Source organism: Mesoplodon bidens, assembly GCF_964165515.1.
Source record: "Mesoplodon bidens genome assembly, chromosome: 6".
Lineage (NCBI taxonomy): Eukaryota > Metazoa > Chordata > Mammalia > Artiodactyla > Ziphiidae > Mesoplodon > Mesoplodon bidens.
This window is the reverse complement of record NC_138162.1, coordinates 12,688,862-12,706,806: the sequence shown is the minus strand read 5'-3', so window position 1 is coordinate 12,706,806 and position 17,945 is coordinate 12,688,862. Positions and strand designations below refer to the sequence as shown.

The 17,945-nt window shown below is 48.6% G+C and overlaps 1 protein-coding gene across 2 annotated transcripts in view; it reads left to right on the top strand.

Annotated features, from left to right (window-relative positions):
- Positions 1–45: 45 nt before the first annotated feature.
- The window catches only part of MORN5 (MORN repeat containing 5), a gene marked incomplete at its 5' end in the record, with an annotated part of 34,706 nt that continues 16,806 nt past the window's right edge, over positions 46–17,945 (top strand). Inside the window, 5 exons of one of the 2 annotated variants that reach the window (XM_081237267.1) lie at positions 46–92; positions 3,760–3,907; positions 5,595–5,706; positions 9,731–9,862; positions 16,478–16,555. In XM_081237267.1, the coding sequence (XP_081093393.1) occupies positions 46–92; positions 3,760–3,907; positions 5,595–5,706; positions 9,731–9,862; positions 16,478–16,506 (468 nt within the window). In that variant the 3' untranslated portion in view covers positions 16,507–16,555. Of the gene's footprint in view, positions 93–3,759; positions 3,908–5,594; positions 5,707–9,730; positions 9,863–16,477; positions 16,556–17,945 lie in introns of those variants that run through there. The other variant, XM_081237266.1, reaches the window with a different exon arrangement.

Here is a 17,945-nt window from a genome sequence, read left to right as displayed (position 1 = left end):
CTGAGACTCTGGTCTCCCAACGGCTGGAAGCTAGAGGCAGGCGCCATGGAGTACATGGGGAGCCAATATATTGGGGAATTTGTAGATGGGAGGTAAGGACCTCGTTTGATTCACTATGTCTTGAACACCCGTGACTGGGAAAAGCCGGCGGTCTTTTTGCCTCTGCAAAGGACTTTGTACCAGACACGTTCACAAACTTTATCCCTTTTAAACTTCAGGACAACCCTTTCAGATAGGAACGTTTATTCCCATTTTACAGTTCAGGAAAATGAGATGCAGAGAAGTGAAGTAACTTGCTCAAGGACGCATATCTAATAAACAGCAGAGCTGAGATACATCCATTCCATGTATACCCATATATATGTGTGTTTGCTAAATGCCAGTCTTAGATATAGGGATAAGAATATTAAAAATGTCAAGATCCTTGCTCTTGTGAAGCTTATCGTCTAGTTGGTATACTGCCAACAAACAGATAAATGAGAAGATAATTTCAGATAGTGGCTTTGCTTGAATATTTTCCTTCTCATAGCAACCCTATGAGATAGATATAATCACCCCCATTATACGGACGGGAAAAGTGAGGCACAAGGTAATTATATAATGTGCTCAAAGTCACCTAGTTGGCATTTGACAGAGAAGAGCTGAAAACCAGATCTGACTTCAGAGCCCATGTGCTTTCTACTATAGACCCCTGCTGCTGAGCCCCTGTAGAGGATGCATCTAGCTGGAGCAGTCCTGGAAGACTTCATGGAGGAGACAATATTTGAAATGGGCCCTGAAGGTTGAGTAGGATCTAGGTGGGTGGAGATGCAAGATGAAGAATGCTTCCAGGCAAAGGGAACAACATGAGCAATAGCTCAGAGGGCTTATAAGGGAAAGAGCAGGCAGTTCAGTTTGGGTGGAGTGTAGAATGTGCCTGGAGGAGAGTGGGAGCCCAAGCTAGACAGGAGGGCTGTGCTCTTACGTAGAGAGATTTGAATACCATGCACAGTTCTGTGGGTGGGAAGAGCCACTGTTAGACCCTTGGTAGTGCTGGGCATTAGGAAATCTAATTTATTTCATCTCTGTATCCCCCCTCATAGTACATATGCCTGGCACACACTCAGTTCATGTTAGCCACATGAATGAATAAGAGAATGAATGAATGAATAATATTTGAGATATGGTCATCATATCCTTGTTAAGGACTGATGTCTTCGTTATAAAGTAGCTCTCTTTGTTCTTTCTAATTTACTTTGAATTTAAAATGAAGGCATTTCAGGACTTCCCTGGTGGTCCAGTGGTTAAGACTCTGCACTCCCATGCAGGGGGCGTGGGTTTGATCCCTGGTGGGGCAACTAAGATCCCACTTGCTGCATGGTACGGCCAAAAAAATACTCGTATAAAATGAAGGCTTTTCACCTTGAATGAATAAAAGAGAAAATGGAAGGGAAGGAGAGGGAGAGGAGGAAGGGAAGGATGGAAAGAGGGATGGAAGGAGGCAGAGTGGAGGTGGGGAGATCAGGTCAGAGCCCATTGCCACTGTCTCGGTAGGAGGCACCAGGTCTCTGGGCCAAGGCAGAGGTAGTGGGGCTGCAGGAAAGAGAACAATATAGAAGTTGGGCGACTTCATAGCCAGGAGTTGGCAACTGATTGGCTCCTGGTCCCACTCAGAGACTGCTTCCAATCCCAGCCCAGAGCCCACCTCCAGGCTTTGAACCTGGAGGATTCGGCTGCTTTGGGGGAGGAGAGGATGAGTTCTGTTTGGGGTGGGCTGGAGATGTCTGTAGGTGGTCTGAATAATAGTGTCCAATTTGCAGTAAAAAAAAAAAAAAAGAGGGGAGATGCCAAATCTCAGAGAAGGGTTTAGATGGAAACTATGTTTAGAAATGACAGATGTGATCTCAAGCAAAGAGGTAGAGGAGAGAAGAAGAGGAGGGACTTCCCTGGTGGTCCAGTGGTAAAGAATTGCCTTACAATGCAGGGGACGTGGGTTCGATTCCTGGTCAGGGAACTAAGATCCCACGTGCCGCGGGGCGACTAAGCCCACGTGCCACAACTACTGAGCTGCACGCCTCAGCTAGAGAGCCTGCACGATACAAACTACAGAGCCCATGCACTCTGGAACCGGGTGCCACAACTATAGAGCCCATGCGCCCTGGAGCCCTCACATCACAACTAGAGAGAAGCCCGCACGGTAGTAACGAAAGATCTCGCATGCGTCAACGAAGATCCCACGTGCCACAACTAAGACCCAATGCCTCCCCCCCAAAATTTAAAGAAATAAAAAGGAAGAGGAGTTCTCTTTCCTTCTGTGTCTTGCAGCAAAGTAAATGCAAAATAGTTTTTAAGCTCTTCTATACGTCAGGCATTCTATTATAGTTTCATAGCCATTAACGCAACAACTTTGCAGGGGTGTCATCATTATCCCTAGTTTACAGATGAGAAACTCAGGCTTAGAAAGGTGGAGGTCACACAAGGTCACACAGGCATGGAGAGGTGGAGCCAGGTCTGGACTCCAGGCCTGCCCGGCTCAGAAGCTGTGCCTTAACCACAGCGCTCTCCTGCTTGGGGCCTCTGTCACAGCAGCCACTTCTGTCACCCACTCAGGAAGTCCACTGGCCCTTCTGTTTCCTTCGTTCCTTACTTAGTAGATGTTCACGAGCACCTATTTAAGAAGAAACATGATTCTAGGAGCTGAGGATACCAAGGTCTTCCTCTCAAGAAGCTTTGATTAAATAGGGGAGATGAGGTATACAATTACGATGCAAGGCAGAAAGTGCAAGGCATCCAACGGAGGTACAAACAAAACCAAAAAGAAGTTCAGAGTTAGGAGAGGTAAATTCCAGCTAGTGGGGGAGAATGGAGAAGGAATGAAGGAATGAATGAAAGCCTATTTCTTAAGCACTCACTCTGTGTCAGGCCCTTTACCAGGAAAACTGTTACCAGTATCTGGGTTAATCTTGGGCATTAATCTCAGCCATTTCACACGTGAAGTAAGTGGTCCAGCTGGTTCCCTGCCCCGTGCTCAGGTAGGGGCCTGTCTTCTCCTGCATGGCACTGACCACGCATTATATAATTGCTAAACTGTGTCCCCCACTGAACTGTGAGCCCCCCGAGGACAAGGACTGCATCTACCTTGATCACTGTTGTGTCTGTAGTATTGTATCCAACAGACTAGACTCAGCAAGGCACCTGGCATATAGCAGGTGTTCTGTAAATATTTCTTGGAAAAAAGGTAGGAACAAAGGAAGGAAGGAAAACAGAGAGGTTTAGGAAAGTCTCCAAGATGATACATCTAGAGCATGGTGAAGTAGGATTCAAATTCCTGTTTCCTATCTAAATTTCACACTTTTCCCAGTTTCCTACTTATGGTGCAATGGGCAGGGGTAGGCTGCTTGTGGGGGACGGGGAAGACCCAGCATCAGCTACCAGGAAACCTGGCCCCCATCTCTGTTTCACAGTGCTTACTGTGTGGCTTTGGACGCATTGTACCCCTCTCTGGGCCTCCCAAGGGGCGCTTCCAGGGGCAGTGTGAACTCCAGGACAGTCCCTACCTGAGAGAGAGGGAGAACAAATAGACCAAACCCTGCATCCCCTTCAACACACAGCCCCTCTTACTTTTCAGTTTTGAGGGAAACAAGCATTTTGTTTCTGAACAGAATATTGCTGGGACAATAACGTCCGAGGACACTGAGGTTCCTGCTGGCTCTCCTGCACCCGCCAGCCCTGATCCTCCAGCTGCCATGAGGGCTCAGTGACTTCCCTTTGTCCTTACAGGATGGAGGGTGAAGCCGAATACATCCTCCCTACCGGAACAAAATATGTTGGGGAAATGAAGGACGGCATGTTTCATGGCCAAGGAACCTTGTACTTCCCCAGTGGGAGCCGATACGATGCCACTTGGGAGAAAGGATTGGTTGTAAAGGTAATCAGCTGGGGAGGGAGTCTGCAGAGGAGAAAGCCTCAGACAGGAAGAGCCCCCCTGACTCGCACCCTGCCCTCCCCCTCTGCTGCCCTCTTCTCCCTCCTCTTGATCTTCAGGGCTCTGGAATCCTCTCCCTCTGGATCCAGAAGGGCTCCTGGACAGGCCATGATGAGTTTGAATCCTATTATGCCACCAACTGTGTGACCTTGGGCCCATGACCTCCCCTTTCTGAGACTCATGTTTCTTGTCTATAAACTGGGACAATAGTTGTATTAGTATCATATTGCTGCTGTAACAAATTACTATAAACTCAGTGCCTTCAAACAATAGAAACGTATTATCTTATGGTTCTTGACATCAGAAGTCTACAATAGGTCAGCAGTGCTGCATTCCTTCTGGAGGCTCTGTGGGAGGATCCACTTCCTTGCCTTTTCCAGCTTCTAGACGTTGCCTGCATTCCTTGGCACATGGCCATGCATCCCTCTGACCTTCACTTCCATCATCACATCTCCTCTCCCTCTGCTTTTGTCATCACCTCGTCTTCTCTCACTCTGACCCTCTTGCTTCCCTCTTATAAGGACCCCTGTGATTACACTGGGCCCACCTAGATAGTCCAGGATAATCTCCCCACTTCATGGTCCTTGACTTAATCACATCTGCAAAGTCCCTTTTGCCATGTAAAGTTAACACATTCATAGGTTCAATGATTAGACGTGGACATCTTTGGGGGACCATGATTCCACCGGCCATGAGAGTATTAGGCATCTCCTAGGATGGTTACGAGAATAAATGAGGCAATATATGTGAGCACTCTGCTCAGTACCTGGCACACAGTAGGCACTCAATAAATGTTAACTCCACCATTACTATCATGATAAATCATCTAAGTCAGGAGTTCTTAGCCTGGGATTTGTGGGCCACAGGTAGAATTCAGGGAGTCAATGAAATCTCCCAATTTATATACAAAAGCTTCTGTGTACATGTGACTATAATTTCTCCAGAGAAAGGATCTGTAACTTTCATGGGATTATGGGTGTGTACAGGGGCTGGCTCATGACCTAAAAAAAGGTTAAGAAACACTCCTCACTTTACAGCTTGGAGAATCTAAGCCCCAGGAAGGGGATGTGACTTACCCAAGGTCACCCAGTGAATTAATAGTATTGGAATTTCCACCCATGTTTCCTGATGCCCAGGCCAATGCGATGTCTACATCCTGAGGCTTCCTTTAGCACTAAGGCAGCAAAAGCTGAATGTACATGTTTGGACGAAGAGCCATGACTGAGGGCTCTGAACTTTCAAGCCGTGATAATAATAAAAGAATAATAGTAACATTTATTGACTGTTTACTATATGCCAGCCCTATGTCAAATGTTTTTCATGTACTATCTCACTGACTCTCATTGAATCAATCCTATTAAATATACAGCATTATTTTCCAATTGGACAAAGGAGGAAACCGAGGGCTACCGAGGATAGGTCATCTGACCAGTGTCACGCAGTGAGTTGCATATTTTGGGTGCCAGGACTTCATAACCACCACTCCTAATCACTGCAGCCGTGATAGCTGTGATACTTATCACTTCTTTTCTGTGGCAATGAAAAAGCCACCCCTTCCCTTGACTTTTGTCCTTCTTGGCAAGTGGGCTGCGGGTTCCTCAGACCTGTGTGTGTGCTCCTTATCTTCCAGGGCACGTACACCTTCTCAGACGGGCTGCAGTATGATGCTGAGAACTGGCATTACTGTGACAGCTACGATCGGAGGTTTTACACTGAGATCTGCTATGGCTTGAAGCCTGCAGGTACCCAGGCACCCTTCTTTCCCTTCACACCCAAACGGAGAGGAAGGTGAAAAAACAGTTCTAAATAGCTGGGCTGTGGCCCCACTGAAGTAACCCACCCAAATGAGAGGAGTACGGAGCAGGGTCACAGAATGTAGAAGTGCCAGGTTCTAGAATCAGAAAGGCCAGTCCTCAAATCTCAGCTTGCCTGTACCAGCCGGGGACCAAGGGCAGTGCCTCCACCTTTCTGTGCCTCAGTTTTTCCCCTGCAAAATGGGACAATAGCATCATTTACCCCACGTGTCTCATAAATAAGATCACTCGTATAAAGTGTTTACAGCAGTGTCTTGCACGCGCAGTAGGTGCACAGTACAACTCAGCTGCTGTCATTCATCAGATCAGCTGTAGCAGCAATGTGGAGCAGCACCCGTGGAGCGTGTGCTCTGTTTATCGGGTGCCGGGTGAGGCCCCCTATAATCCCTGTCTCGTAGAATCTCCAGATGGCCCTGCCGTGTCTGCCTTCCTAGTCCCATGTCACAGAGGAGGAAGCTGAGTCCACGTAGTCCAAACATGTTTCCAGTGGCAGAGCTCCCATGGGAGCCCATGTCTTCCTCTCTGAGGTCCCCTGCATCACGCTATGTCCCTGCAAAAATCGAGTTCCATCACAGAGGGCGACATCGGGGCTAGAGTCTGGATTCTGGCAGCTTAAGGGGCTCATCCTGTGTTTCTGAGACTCGTGTGAGGTCAGCTGAGCCTCAAGAGGCTAGATTTCGGCACAGCCCAGACGACATATCCAAATGTGGGAAAATGACGTTGCAAACTGTAAAAAAAAAAAAAAAAAAAAAATCCTAACATGAGATAATGTGGTGTCGTTGACAGAGCAGAGAGCTGGAAGGTCAGGGTTGGAGTCCTAGCATTCCCCCCTCAGAGGCTGGATGAGTCTGGGCAGCTCAACCTCCCTGAGGACAGAAACCTCCAGAAGGCACTCAGGGTCAGAGTCAGTCAGTGCAAACCCTGGCTTTGTGACCTGGATCAGAGAGCTGACCAGGTGAGACTCCTTCCTTTGCTTTCCTGACACCTCACTCTCCCACTTTCTTTCTATCCCGCCTCCTTTGTAGCTCCTCCTTTACTTAATTATTAATTTTGGTGCTTCCCCACGGCTCCCTGTCTTAGGCCCTCTTCTGTCATCATTCTGTGCCTTCTCCCTACAAATTGATTCACTTTTAAGCCTTCACTTAATTGAACTCAAATTGAAATCAAAATCCCTGAGTCTCAGATTCCCGCATCCAGCTTCCCCAACACCTACGTTTGGTTGTCCCTCAATTTGCACTGAGTTCAGTACCAGCCCCCTCTCCCCCAAGGATTGCTCCCCCAGAGACTGTCACTCCCCCCCACCCCCAGCCGAGATAAGCCTAATCCTGCCTCCTCCTACCCCCGTGTGCAATCCATCCCCTAGTCCTACGGATTCTGCCTCTAAAATATATCCATTTGTTCATTAAACAAATATTTACCAAGCGCCGCCATGTGCCAGGTTGAGTTTCTTCATCCTCTCTGCCGCTGCCCTATTCCAGACCTCCATCCTCTGCCCTTCTTTACCTGATCTCCTAAGATCCACGCTTGACCCCCTCTGGGCCATTCTCCACTCTGTGGTCACTTTCCTCTTTGAACACTGTGAATCTGATTGCCACCAGCCCTTCAGTGCCTCCCCACTACCCTGAAGGTAAGGTTCCACACTCTTGAAATGCCCAGCGTGCTCTGGCTCTTGTGAGGTCCCCAGCCTCATCCCTCGCTCCCTCCCCTTCTCGGATGTTCTCTCTGCTCCTCCAAGAGACCGTGCTCTTGCCTTTCCCTCTGCCTGGAGCGCTCTAACCCTCTCACTTCACCCAAATAACTCCTTCCCACCCTTCAGGTGGCTTAATGCCCCTTTCCTGGGATCCTTCCCTGAATTCCCAGACTAGGCAAGTGCTCCCCATGAGAAATCACAGAGCAGCCACGATCCACTCCCCCAGCTCTGTCTTAAGTGTCTCTCATGAGGACCTGACTGTGAGCTCCTTGCGAGCAAAGGTTCTGTGTGTCCCCAGTGCCTAGCACATTGCCTGGCACGTAGGAGGTGCTCGATAAAGAGTTATTATCAAACAGGGACAATAATATTGACTTCACAGTAGGAGGTGATGGGTGCACTTAGGGTAGTTACAGCAATGCTGTTCACAGACGTTCCCTGAGCACCTGCTCTGTGGCAGACATTGGCTGGGCCCCGGGGGACCGAGAGCTTCGAGAACACAGTCTCTGCCTTCAAATAGCTGCCAGTCTGGATGCCGCTGAAGAACCCTGTAAATGGCTCCCCCTGGCTTAGCGATGACTTTGTCATGAGCTCTTCACCCCAGCTGAGGCCTGTAGGCAAAGAGCTCCTGGCCCCAGGCCCTCAGCTCTCACACAGCTTAGGTTTTGCCAAAGCTGCGTCTCTGCCAGTCTTGAGGCAGCGCACAACCTTCCTGCAGCCGCGCCTTCTCCTCCAGCGGCTCCTGGCTCAGCAGCTTTATCCTAAGTACGCACTTCCTTCCCAGGTCCCTCGGCACTCTGCTCACCTCTCCAAAAGCCCCCTCAGCCTCGGCGGCAGGCGTTGTTAGGGCCGGGGGGAGGGTTAAGGCTGCCCTTCTCCTCTCTGGGCATCCAAGATACGGGCTTTGGCAGGAGGCTTCAGGAAGAGAACGGCTGTAAAGCGCTTGGCATGGAGTGTGCCCTCAGTAACCATCAGCCAAGAGTGTACCTGCTTATCATGGGCAGCCAACCTCAGAGCACCGCTGTGTACGGGACCCTGAGCTGTGTGTGTGGTGCTGGGCTCGGCAGATGTCCAGCCCTCAGTCCAGAGGACAGGGAATTACAGACCCACTAGTAGAAGGAAACCAAGAGGTTACTTATTCCAACCTTATCTCCTTTCCTCAGGTCTCAGCGTCCAAGAGAGACAACACACAGGGGTTATGACCTTAAACGTACACTGACTCCTCTTTCCCTCCTGGTGGTTCGACTCCTCTTTCCCTCCTGGTGGTTCCAATGTCCCCGGTCCTGGGAGGCGGTGCCCAGGCCCTCTCCTCCCCTGATATCAGCAGCTTAACATATAGGCTACAGAGCTCAGTATCTAACCTTGGGCAAGTTATTTGAGCTCTCTGAGCCTCAGTTTTCTTATCTGTAAAATGGGACCACAGGGTTGCTGTGAGGATTAAGCAAAATAATAGGAGTCAAGCACTTAGCACAATGCCTGGCAGCTATTTTGGTAGTTTTGGTCAGGGTTCTTCATCACCTGATCCTTGCCCACCTGACCCGTTTCTTTCCTGCTGTTTTCCTTACACACACCCTGTTCCACAAGGCTTCCTGAGCAAGGCATGAAGTCTCATGTCTTGTAGCCTTTGCTCACACCTTGAATGCCATTCCTCTCCCATACATGCCTTTCTAGCTATGTGGCTGACTCTGACACATCCTCAGGGTCTCTCTGATTCCAGAACCTGTGCCCTTTTCATGGTGTCCCTAGAAATAGAGGACGGGGTCAAGGGAAGAAGATAGGGGGATGTCCACGTCTAATCATTGAACCTATGAATATGTTAACTTTACATGGCAAAAGGGACTTTGCAGATGTGATTAAGTCAAGGACCTTGAAGTGGGGAGATTATCCTGGATTATCTAGGTGGGCCCAGTGTAATCACAGGGGTCCTTATAAGAGGGAAGCAAGAGGGTCAGAGTGAGAGAAGACGACGTGATGATAAAAGCAGAGGGAGAGGAGATGTGATGATGGAAGTGAAGGTCAGAGGGATGCATGGCCATGAGCCAAGGAATGCAAGCAACTTAGTTTCCCAGAACCTACTCATGCAGCCATTTTCAGGAAGTTCCTCTGGGGCCCTGTTTGTGGTGCTTTTGCTCTGTACCCTGATAGGGAGTGTGTGGTCTAGAAATGGGGCCGGATTGTCACATGAGCAACCAGCCAAAAGTAGATCTTAGGTTGGGATGGGTTTGGCCTTGGTGATGAGTTAATGATCCATGATATCCTTTCAAGGTATCTCTCAACTCACCAATATGGACCCACCTAGAAAAATCCCTCCAGGCTGTTATGACTGCGGAGATGGCTTCTATAACCCGACCACGAGGATTGTCACGGACTATGAGAATCGCTTTCTGAGGAACGCAGGTATGTGGCACATGTTTTCTCTTCTCTCATCACACGTAGGTTTGGTCTATGGCCATACCACCCTGAACGTGCCCAGTCTCACCTGATCACATGTAGGTTTGTGCACACGTGTGCACACACATGCACGCATTTAGCGAGAAAGAAGCTTTTGCCAATAATTGATTGTCCAAAAACTGACAAAAATTGATTGTCTGAATGTTTCACTCTTTGGAATTCTCACGGCTGACAAGTCTATACATAGTCACAGAGTAGGGCAGAGGTCTAACTGTGACAGCACATAAGTGTAGCACTGAAAGGATTCAAGTACTTGTCTTTGCATGCTTCCCTGCAGCTAATAAGTGCCTGGTGTATGCTAAACACTCTGCTTGGTCTGGGCACCAAAGCTAGCCACAAACCTCTTCCTCGTGGAGCTTATGTTTGGCAAATAGCAGACAAGTACTATGAACAGTTAATTGCATCATGGAATAAGCATAATGAAAGGGAAAAACATGGCCCTAAATGGTGGTGGGGTTAGTGAAGATGGGAATGGGGTCCCAGAGAGGTGGGAGTGATGCTGTGGGAGCACAAAGAAGTGGTATCTAATCCAGAACTGGAAATTCCGAGAAGGATTCAAGAAGGAAATAGCTAACCTGAGACCCAAAAAATGATGCGGAGTTGACCCTAAGGTGTGGGGAGAGGTTTTTCAGCCAGAGGAACCAGCACAGGTAAAGGCCTGGAAAGTGAGTGATGCCATGTGGTCCAAGATGACTGCTGGCCCCTCAGCCTGGGGAGTACCTTGGAGGATCCAGAACCTCAGTTTGGTGAGTGAACACAAGCTGATCAGACTGAGAAGGACTGACTTACAGTGACCAGGCTTGCAAGAGGTCAATGTACAAATAAGAACAAGAACATTTTCCTTCAACACCGTGATTCCTAATCCTTCTCTTTTCTAGAGTCATAGTCCCACTAGGAATAACCAAGACTATGGACCCTCTTCGTAGAAAAATGCCCACATATGCACACACACAAATATATATGTGTACACACACACACACACACACACACACATATGCATTTTGCATATAATCTTAAGGGGTTGATGGTTCCCCTAAAGACCCAGGTCAAGAAACCCTACTGTGTAATGAGAAAGAAACTGCCAGGTAGACCAGAAGGCCTGGGTTGGCTGCTGAGGGTCTCCACTCCCTGTAGGGAAATTTACTCAGTAATTCAATGATGATCAGAAAGTTGCCTTGTGGTGCTGGAATAAGCGCAAAGGGAATCGTCAGCTGATGTCGTGGCTGAATCCTGGGGCTGAGATACCCCTCGCCCACTGGGTGTTCCTGGGGGAACATGGCAAATGCTTGTATTCCAAGTCCCTGGCACTTTTCTCTGACTTCTCATCTTCCATTAACAGAGTGTACTATATAGAACACTAATTCTGCCAGATATAAATAGGCTCCCATGAAGTTTCTTGATCAAATCAACTAAGGAGATACTGAGTTAAGTAATACTAAACAGTTTTACTTACTGAAGGGCTTCTCAGGACCTTTTAAATGCTGGTATACTTTGTAGTTTTCCTTCCCGGCACTTATTTCAACTGTAATTAAATACTCACTTGTGTAATGAATTGCTTACTGTCTGCCTCTCCCACTAAATGGTAAGGTCCCTGAGAGCAGGGACTCTGTCTGTCTTGTCTCCACTTGTACCTGTCCAGTGTCCAGTCAGAAAAACAAAGAACTTAATATCAGGAAATTGGTTAAGTAAGTACTGGAGAGCTGAAAAATCAAAAGGAAGACATTGAGGTGACAGAGAAAGTAACTGCAGGAAGCAGCTACCGCCTCAAAACTGGGGGGGGGGTGTGGAAGCAAGAGACTGGGTTATTAGAATGTAGATTGATACACGCCCCCCCAACCAGGAGCTGCATCCCAGACTTGTGAGGAGGGGGCACTGCCCAGGAGGGCCTCTGGAGAGAGAGCACAATGACGCTGATTCTAGGAGTGTGGGGAAAGCTGGAAACTGGAAGTGAAAGGCCACGGCTGAGACACTGACCAGAACAACAAGCAAAACAGGAAAGAGCGTGTCCCCTCCCCCTCTGTCTGCCTTGAAGCACCTGACTGGGGGCCAGCTGGCAAAGGAGAAATATCCTCCACATGGTCCCAGTCCCAGCATCGCCAAGCAGAGGGTAGAAAGGTAGGTTTGGAGTTGAGAGTCAGTAGCTTCATAAATGGCCCCATCAACTGCTTTTTGTTGCTCAGCATCCAAGCACACTCTTCTCTGCTGCAAAGATAACACGTTTATGCTCTTTTGTATTACAAGTTGCAACTATCCTTCCTACTAATACAAAGATGCTCTCACCACCTCCTCAGCGAGGGGAGACCTTAAACCCAACAGACGTTGCATCCATCTTTGAGTGATGTTATCCCTTGACAGTCCTGCCTAATCTACAACCTACACGCCACTGCCAAGAATCTTCCTATAAAATATTAAGGGGAAAAGAGGAAAGAAGAGAAAAAAATTAGTTAATAAAAGCAAATATGTAGATAGATAAATGATATAGATACCGTTATACATAAACATACAAGCAAGGAAGAAAAGCTGTATCGTCCAAACAGTCCTCTTTCTATAACTGGTCATGAGGCTGTAGTTAATACTTATAAATTCCTTTCTCTATTATAAATTCCATGTTCCATTTGCTTTCTGCCCGCATTTCAGTTGGTCTGGTTTTTTAACAGGTAGGGCGACCGGAACCTTCATTCTTGAGGGGTCTGAATCCTTACTGGTCCTGCCTTTTTTGGTTGTTTCATTGGTTGGTTTAGTTTTGCATTCATTTTTACTATTGGCAGTGGAAATACTAAGAAGTGCCCTAGAGAACCTCCTTGGGTTCCATACAACGTCTCCTTTCCCCAGTAACAGCAACCCAATTTCCACCTGGCAGTCGAGATCCCTCACTCCAGCCAGAAATGTATTCCCCTACTTTGCCTGTTGTTTCAGTGGCATAAGGTGCGAAAATGGCTAGGTGGCTGTTTCCACTTCCAGTTCAATCGAACCATTGTTGTGTCACTTGGTGGGACCATTTCTCCTTGAGAACTAAGGCCTCTGAACCAGTAAAGTTCAAGTTACAGGAGAAAGGAAGCAAATTTTTTTCTTAAAAACAGGCACACTGCTGTAGCTCCAGCACCAAGCACAGACCCAGGCACATATTAGGCGCTCATTAACTGTATATGAAAAAAAATAAATTAAGGAATGAGTGTGTACTGTGAATCTCTACCAGAGAGATATATTTACATCATTTCCTAAAATTATTTGACCATAAAATTAGTCGGGAGATGGGGCAGCAGGGAGAATTTTTATGGCACTAGTGTTTTGGGGAATTCTGTGTGAGCATAATCTTTCTTCAGTTGTTGTACAATACAGCTGATGCGTTTTCAGTTTTCTAGATTTGAATTGTATTCCAGTCTTGCCTCACTGAGAGGACATGCTGGTCCTGTGCAGGTTCACAGACTAGTGGAGAAGACAGATACAGAAAAATATAATCACAATATCATGTGATGTGGGCCCTGGTGGGGGGAAGCCCTGGAGAATGGTGGGGGGGGGGATGGGGAGAGGGAATTGATCACCTGTCCGGGATGGAGGGTGTCAGTCAGGAAAAAGTTCCCAGAAATGATAGGTCTTTTTTTTTTGGCTGCACCACATGGCATGTGGGATCTTAGTTCCCCAACTAGGGATCAAACCCGCGCCCCCTGCAGTGGAAGTGCAGAGTCCTAACCACTGGACCACCAGGGAATTCCCCAAGTGATGGGTCTTAAAGGATGAGTAGGGGTTTCATAAACAGGATCGCTGGGTAAGGGCATTCCAGGCACAGGGAACAGCATGGGCAAAGACACAGAGGCATGGATATGCATGGTGTGACTGGGGAATCAGAAATTGTGATTCCCAGAATCCTGTGGGCAAAAGCCATGCTTGATGATAAACTTTCAAATGCATCATGGGGATGCACAGAGGATTTTAGGGCAGTGAAAATATTATGGATGATACTATGATAACAGATACATGTTATTCTACATCTGTCCAAACCCATAGAATATACAACACCAAGAGTGAACCCCAATGTCAACTAAGGACTTTGGGTGCTTATGACGTGTCCATGTAGGTTCATCAGTGGTAACAAATGTACCATCTGGTGGGGGACGTTCATAACGAGGGAGACCGTGCATGTGTGGGGCAGGGAATATATGGGCAATCTCTGTACCTGCCTCTCAATTTTATTGCGAACCTAAAACTGCTCTAAAAAATTAAGTCTTTTAAAAAACTGCATCGGGGGAGGGAAGGCCATTCTTAGAAGGGCAGACACTGATTATTGTTTGGGCGACAAATATTTATTGACCAGTTGCTATGGGTCGGGCTCTGTGTTAGGCATGAAGGTGACAGCGGCGTCCTGGAGGCTCTCAGGCAGCAAGAGAAAGTGACAGTGAAATGGATCGTGACAGTTCAGAGTTGCTGCAAGAGAACCTTGTGCGGATTGCAAACCCTGGAAGCCAGCAGGCCAGGGAGGTTTCCTGGAAAAAGCAAGATCTAATGTGAAACCTAAATAAGAGCAGGCAAGTGCATCAGGGTTGGGAAGAGTGTTAAAGGCAGAGGGAACAGGATGTGCAAAGGATTAGAGATGGGGGAGAGCGCTGCACAGCTAAGAGGCTACAGGTCGCTCGGGAGCCGGAGACACCAATATGTCAGGGGAGGAAGAGCAGGAGAGGAGGCCCAAGAGGGCAGGAGGAAAGATCACAGGTGTCTTTTCACCTGAGGGCCGTGGGGGAGTAAGGGAGGGTTATAGGCGAGTGGAATAGTAACGGATGTGTCCATTAGAAAGATTTCTCTTGTTACATTAGAAAAGGGGCCAAAGGATAGGAAATGGGAGATCTTTCCAGCAAGATGGCAAGAGAGGGGCATCTGAAAGGCCACGGGCCCCAGGTTCCAGGCTGCCTGCTGGCTGCCCCTGGGCCAGTGCCTTCCCTCTCTGGGCCCCTTTCTCTTCATCTGCAAAATGAGATGGTTGAACTGGATAATTTCTAGGGCACTTCTAACCTTAAGAGTCTATGATGGGGCTTCCCTGGTGGCTCAGTGGTTGAGAGTCTGCCTGCTAATGCAGGGGACACGGGTTCGAGCCCTGGTCTGGGAGGATCCCACATGCCGCGGAGCGGCTGAGCCCATGAGCCACAGCTGCTGAGCCTGCGCGTCTGGAGCCTGTGCTCCACAACCGGAGAGGCCACGATAGTGAGAGGCCCGCGTACCGCGATGAACAGTGGCCCCCGCTTGCCACAACTGGAGAAAGCCCTAGCACAGAAACGAAGACCCAACACAGCAAAAATAAATGAATAAATCAATAAACTCCTACCCCCAACATCTCCTAGAAAAAAAAGAGTAATATTAAAAAAAAAAAAAAGAGTCTATGATGGAGGAGGAAGGGAGCCAAGGGGTATTTTGGTCCTGATATAGGACAGATCAAGTTCAGAGTGTCCTGAAAACCACTAAAAAGGGGTCTCTGTTAGTAGCCACCTCGTCATTACCCTTGACTCGCCTCACCCTGCCGGGGACTGATGTGGTCTTCTGTCCATCTTCTGTTTTCCCCCGGGGCCCTTTCTCCCCTTGCATCCCAATCTACCCCGTAAACGGTGCTTCCTGTTGGCCTCCTGGAGGCTCAGGACTGCTGGCCGCGTGGGCCTGAGGCGGGTGACTGAGGCCACCCCAGAGTAAACACAGTGGCCTAAGCCGCTGCTATTGTGAAGCACATGCTACCTGGGTGGGTCAGAGCTGGGAATGCTGTTTTATAGGAGGTCACAGGCTGGGGCACCAGCAGAAGGGTCGCCTTTCGCTCTGAACTGCCTCGGCCCCCTCACCCGTCTTGGGCTGGCTTCTTTTCCCCCTGGGCAGAGAGAAAGCCCTGGACGGCTAAGCTACAAATTGCTAGGCTGTGAGCACGCTTGACAGATCCAGGTTTGCTAGACTTGGGTTTCCAAGTGTGCCTTTCTTTTTTTCTTTTTTTTTTTTAAATAAATTTATTTATTTATTTATTTTTGGCTGTGTTGGGTCTTCGTTTCTGTGCGAGGGCTTTCTCTAGTTGTGGCAAGCGGGGGCCACTCTTCATCGCGGTGCGCGGGCCTCTCACTGTTGCGGCCTCTCTTGTTGAGGAGCACAGGCTCCAGACGCGCAGGCTCAGTCGTTGTGGCTCACGGGCCTAGTTGTTCCGTGGCATGTGGGATCTTCCCAGACCAGGGCTCGAACCCGTGTCCCCTGCATTAGCAGGCAGATTCTCAACCACTGCGCCACCAGGGAAGCCCAAGTGTGGGCCTTTCTTAACTGGAAAGGACAGTACCTACTGCTGGATCACTGTGAGAGTTTAAATCCATCCTTCCGCTCATCCAGAAGTCTTTGAGTGCCTGCAGTGCACCAGGCTTTGGGGAGCAAGGCAGGCAAGAATTCTCTCAAACTGTGGCTCTCAAAGCGTTGGACCTTGGCTCGTATTAGGAATGATTTACATCACGACCCAGAACACACACAGACTCACACTCACGTATGTATTCTGACATGAGATGTGCTATATGATAGTTTCTATTCAGTTTTTTTTTTTTTTTGCCCTTACAGTGCAGCATGTGGGATCCTTAGTTCCCTAACCAGGGATCGAACCTACACCCCCTGCATTGGAACCGCAGAGTCTCAACCACTGGACACCCAGAGAAGTCCATATTTTCCATTCAGTTTTTTAAAATGATGGTTGCTATGCACTAAATTGATTTCACAGCCTTCTCAAGGGTCAGGACCATTGTTCTAGGCAGCCTTCCCTGACCAACCCCTCCCTCCCTGCCCCCTGGCCTCCCTCCATCCTGTCTGTGGGAGATGTCCCTCCTCTGTGCTCCCACAAGCCTCACAGCACTTAGCCCACGACAGTAGAAGAACCTCTATTTACCTGCCTTCCCCACTAGACTAAGAGCTTCTTGAGGGCGGGGACCACGTGTCTGTGTCTGATTCAGCCCTGGGTGTTCTGCACCTCACACGGGTCCCACAAGTTGGAGGTGATTCAACGTTTGTGAAAGAAAAGCAGGCAGGCGGGCAGAGGACCTGCCTACAAGTCCCTCAGATGCTTCAACAAGTTATACAAAATTCAGTCCCCGGCACATAATAGACAGCTTATTTTCAATAATAAATATAAGCCATTATATTTCTCTGCACCTCCAAGTTTGTAAAGCTTAAAAGCTTAAGCATTAGAGATCTCAAACCAGTGGCTCTCAAGCCAGAGTTTTTGTTTGGCTGGCCCCATGTTTGAAACGGCATGGGTTTGGGCACCAACAGGGGGCAAGCACTGCCCAGGTTCCCACCACTCCCTGCTGTCTGACCCCCATTAGCACCTGTCATTGTTTGGTGGGGGGGGGGGGTCGTGCCATGCCGCAACTTGCAGGATCTTAGTTCCCCAACCAGGGATTGAACCCCGGCCCACGCAGTGAAAGCACCGAGCCCTAACCCCAGGGAATTCCCAGCATCTGTCATTTCTTTAAGGTACCCACCTTAAAGCCTTTGAGCTTATGACCCCTGCATCTCCTGGGAGCTCTACATGCATCCTGTGAGCTGGGAATGGGTGTGTCCTGAGATTAGGAATCCAGGTCAGGGAGTGCTGAATGACAGACTGGTGATGGTGAAGCTGGACTTCTAACCCATTTCCTTCTTCCTACAAGTCCCGTGGTCTTTCCACTCCACCCTGATGCTGCCTCTGCTGGGACCGTAAAACCATAAAAGACAGCAACTCCGTGTAGGCAATACTGCAATTAATACAGCAGACACAAAACAAAACAGAGACTGAGTTAGGAGCTCCCTCCCGCAGGAGGCTTGAGAACGGGAAGAGGTCAGAGAGAGAGCGTGGTGCGGTGGAGAAACGCCCAGGACTTAGAATACACACATCCGGCTGTCCTCTGGTCCCGGATCCACCACTGGCCAGCTAGGTGGCCATGGGTAGCTTACTTCTTGTCTCCTCTTGGAGCCTGTTTCCTCATCTGTAAAATGAGCATCATAGTAGTACTTAATCTGGAGGAATTGTGGTTAGAAAAGATGGAGTTAAGTA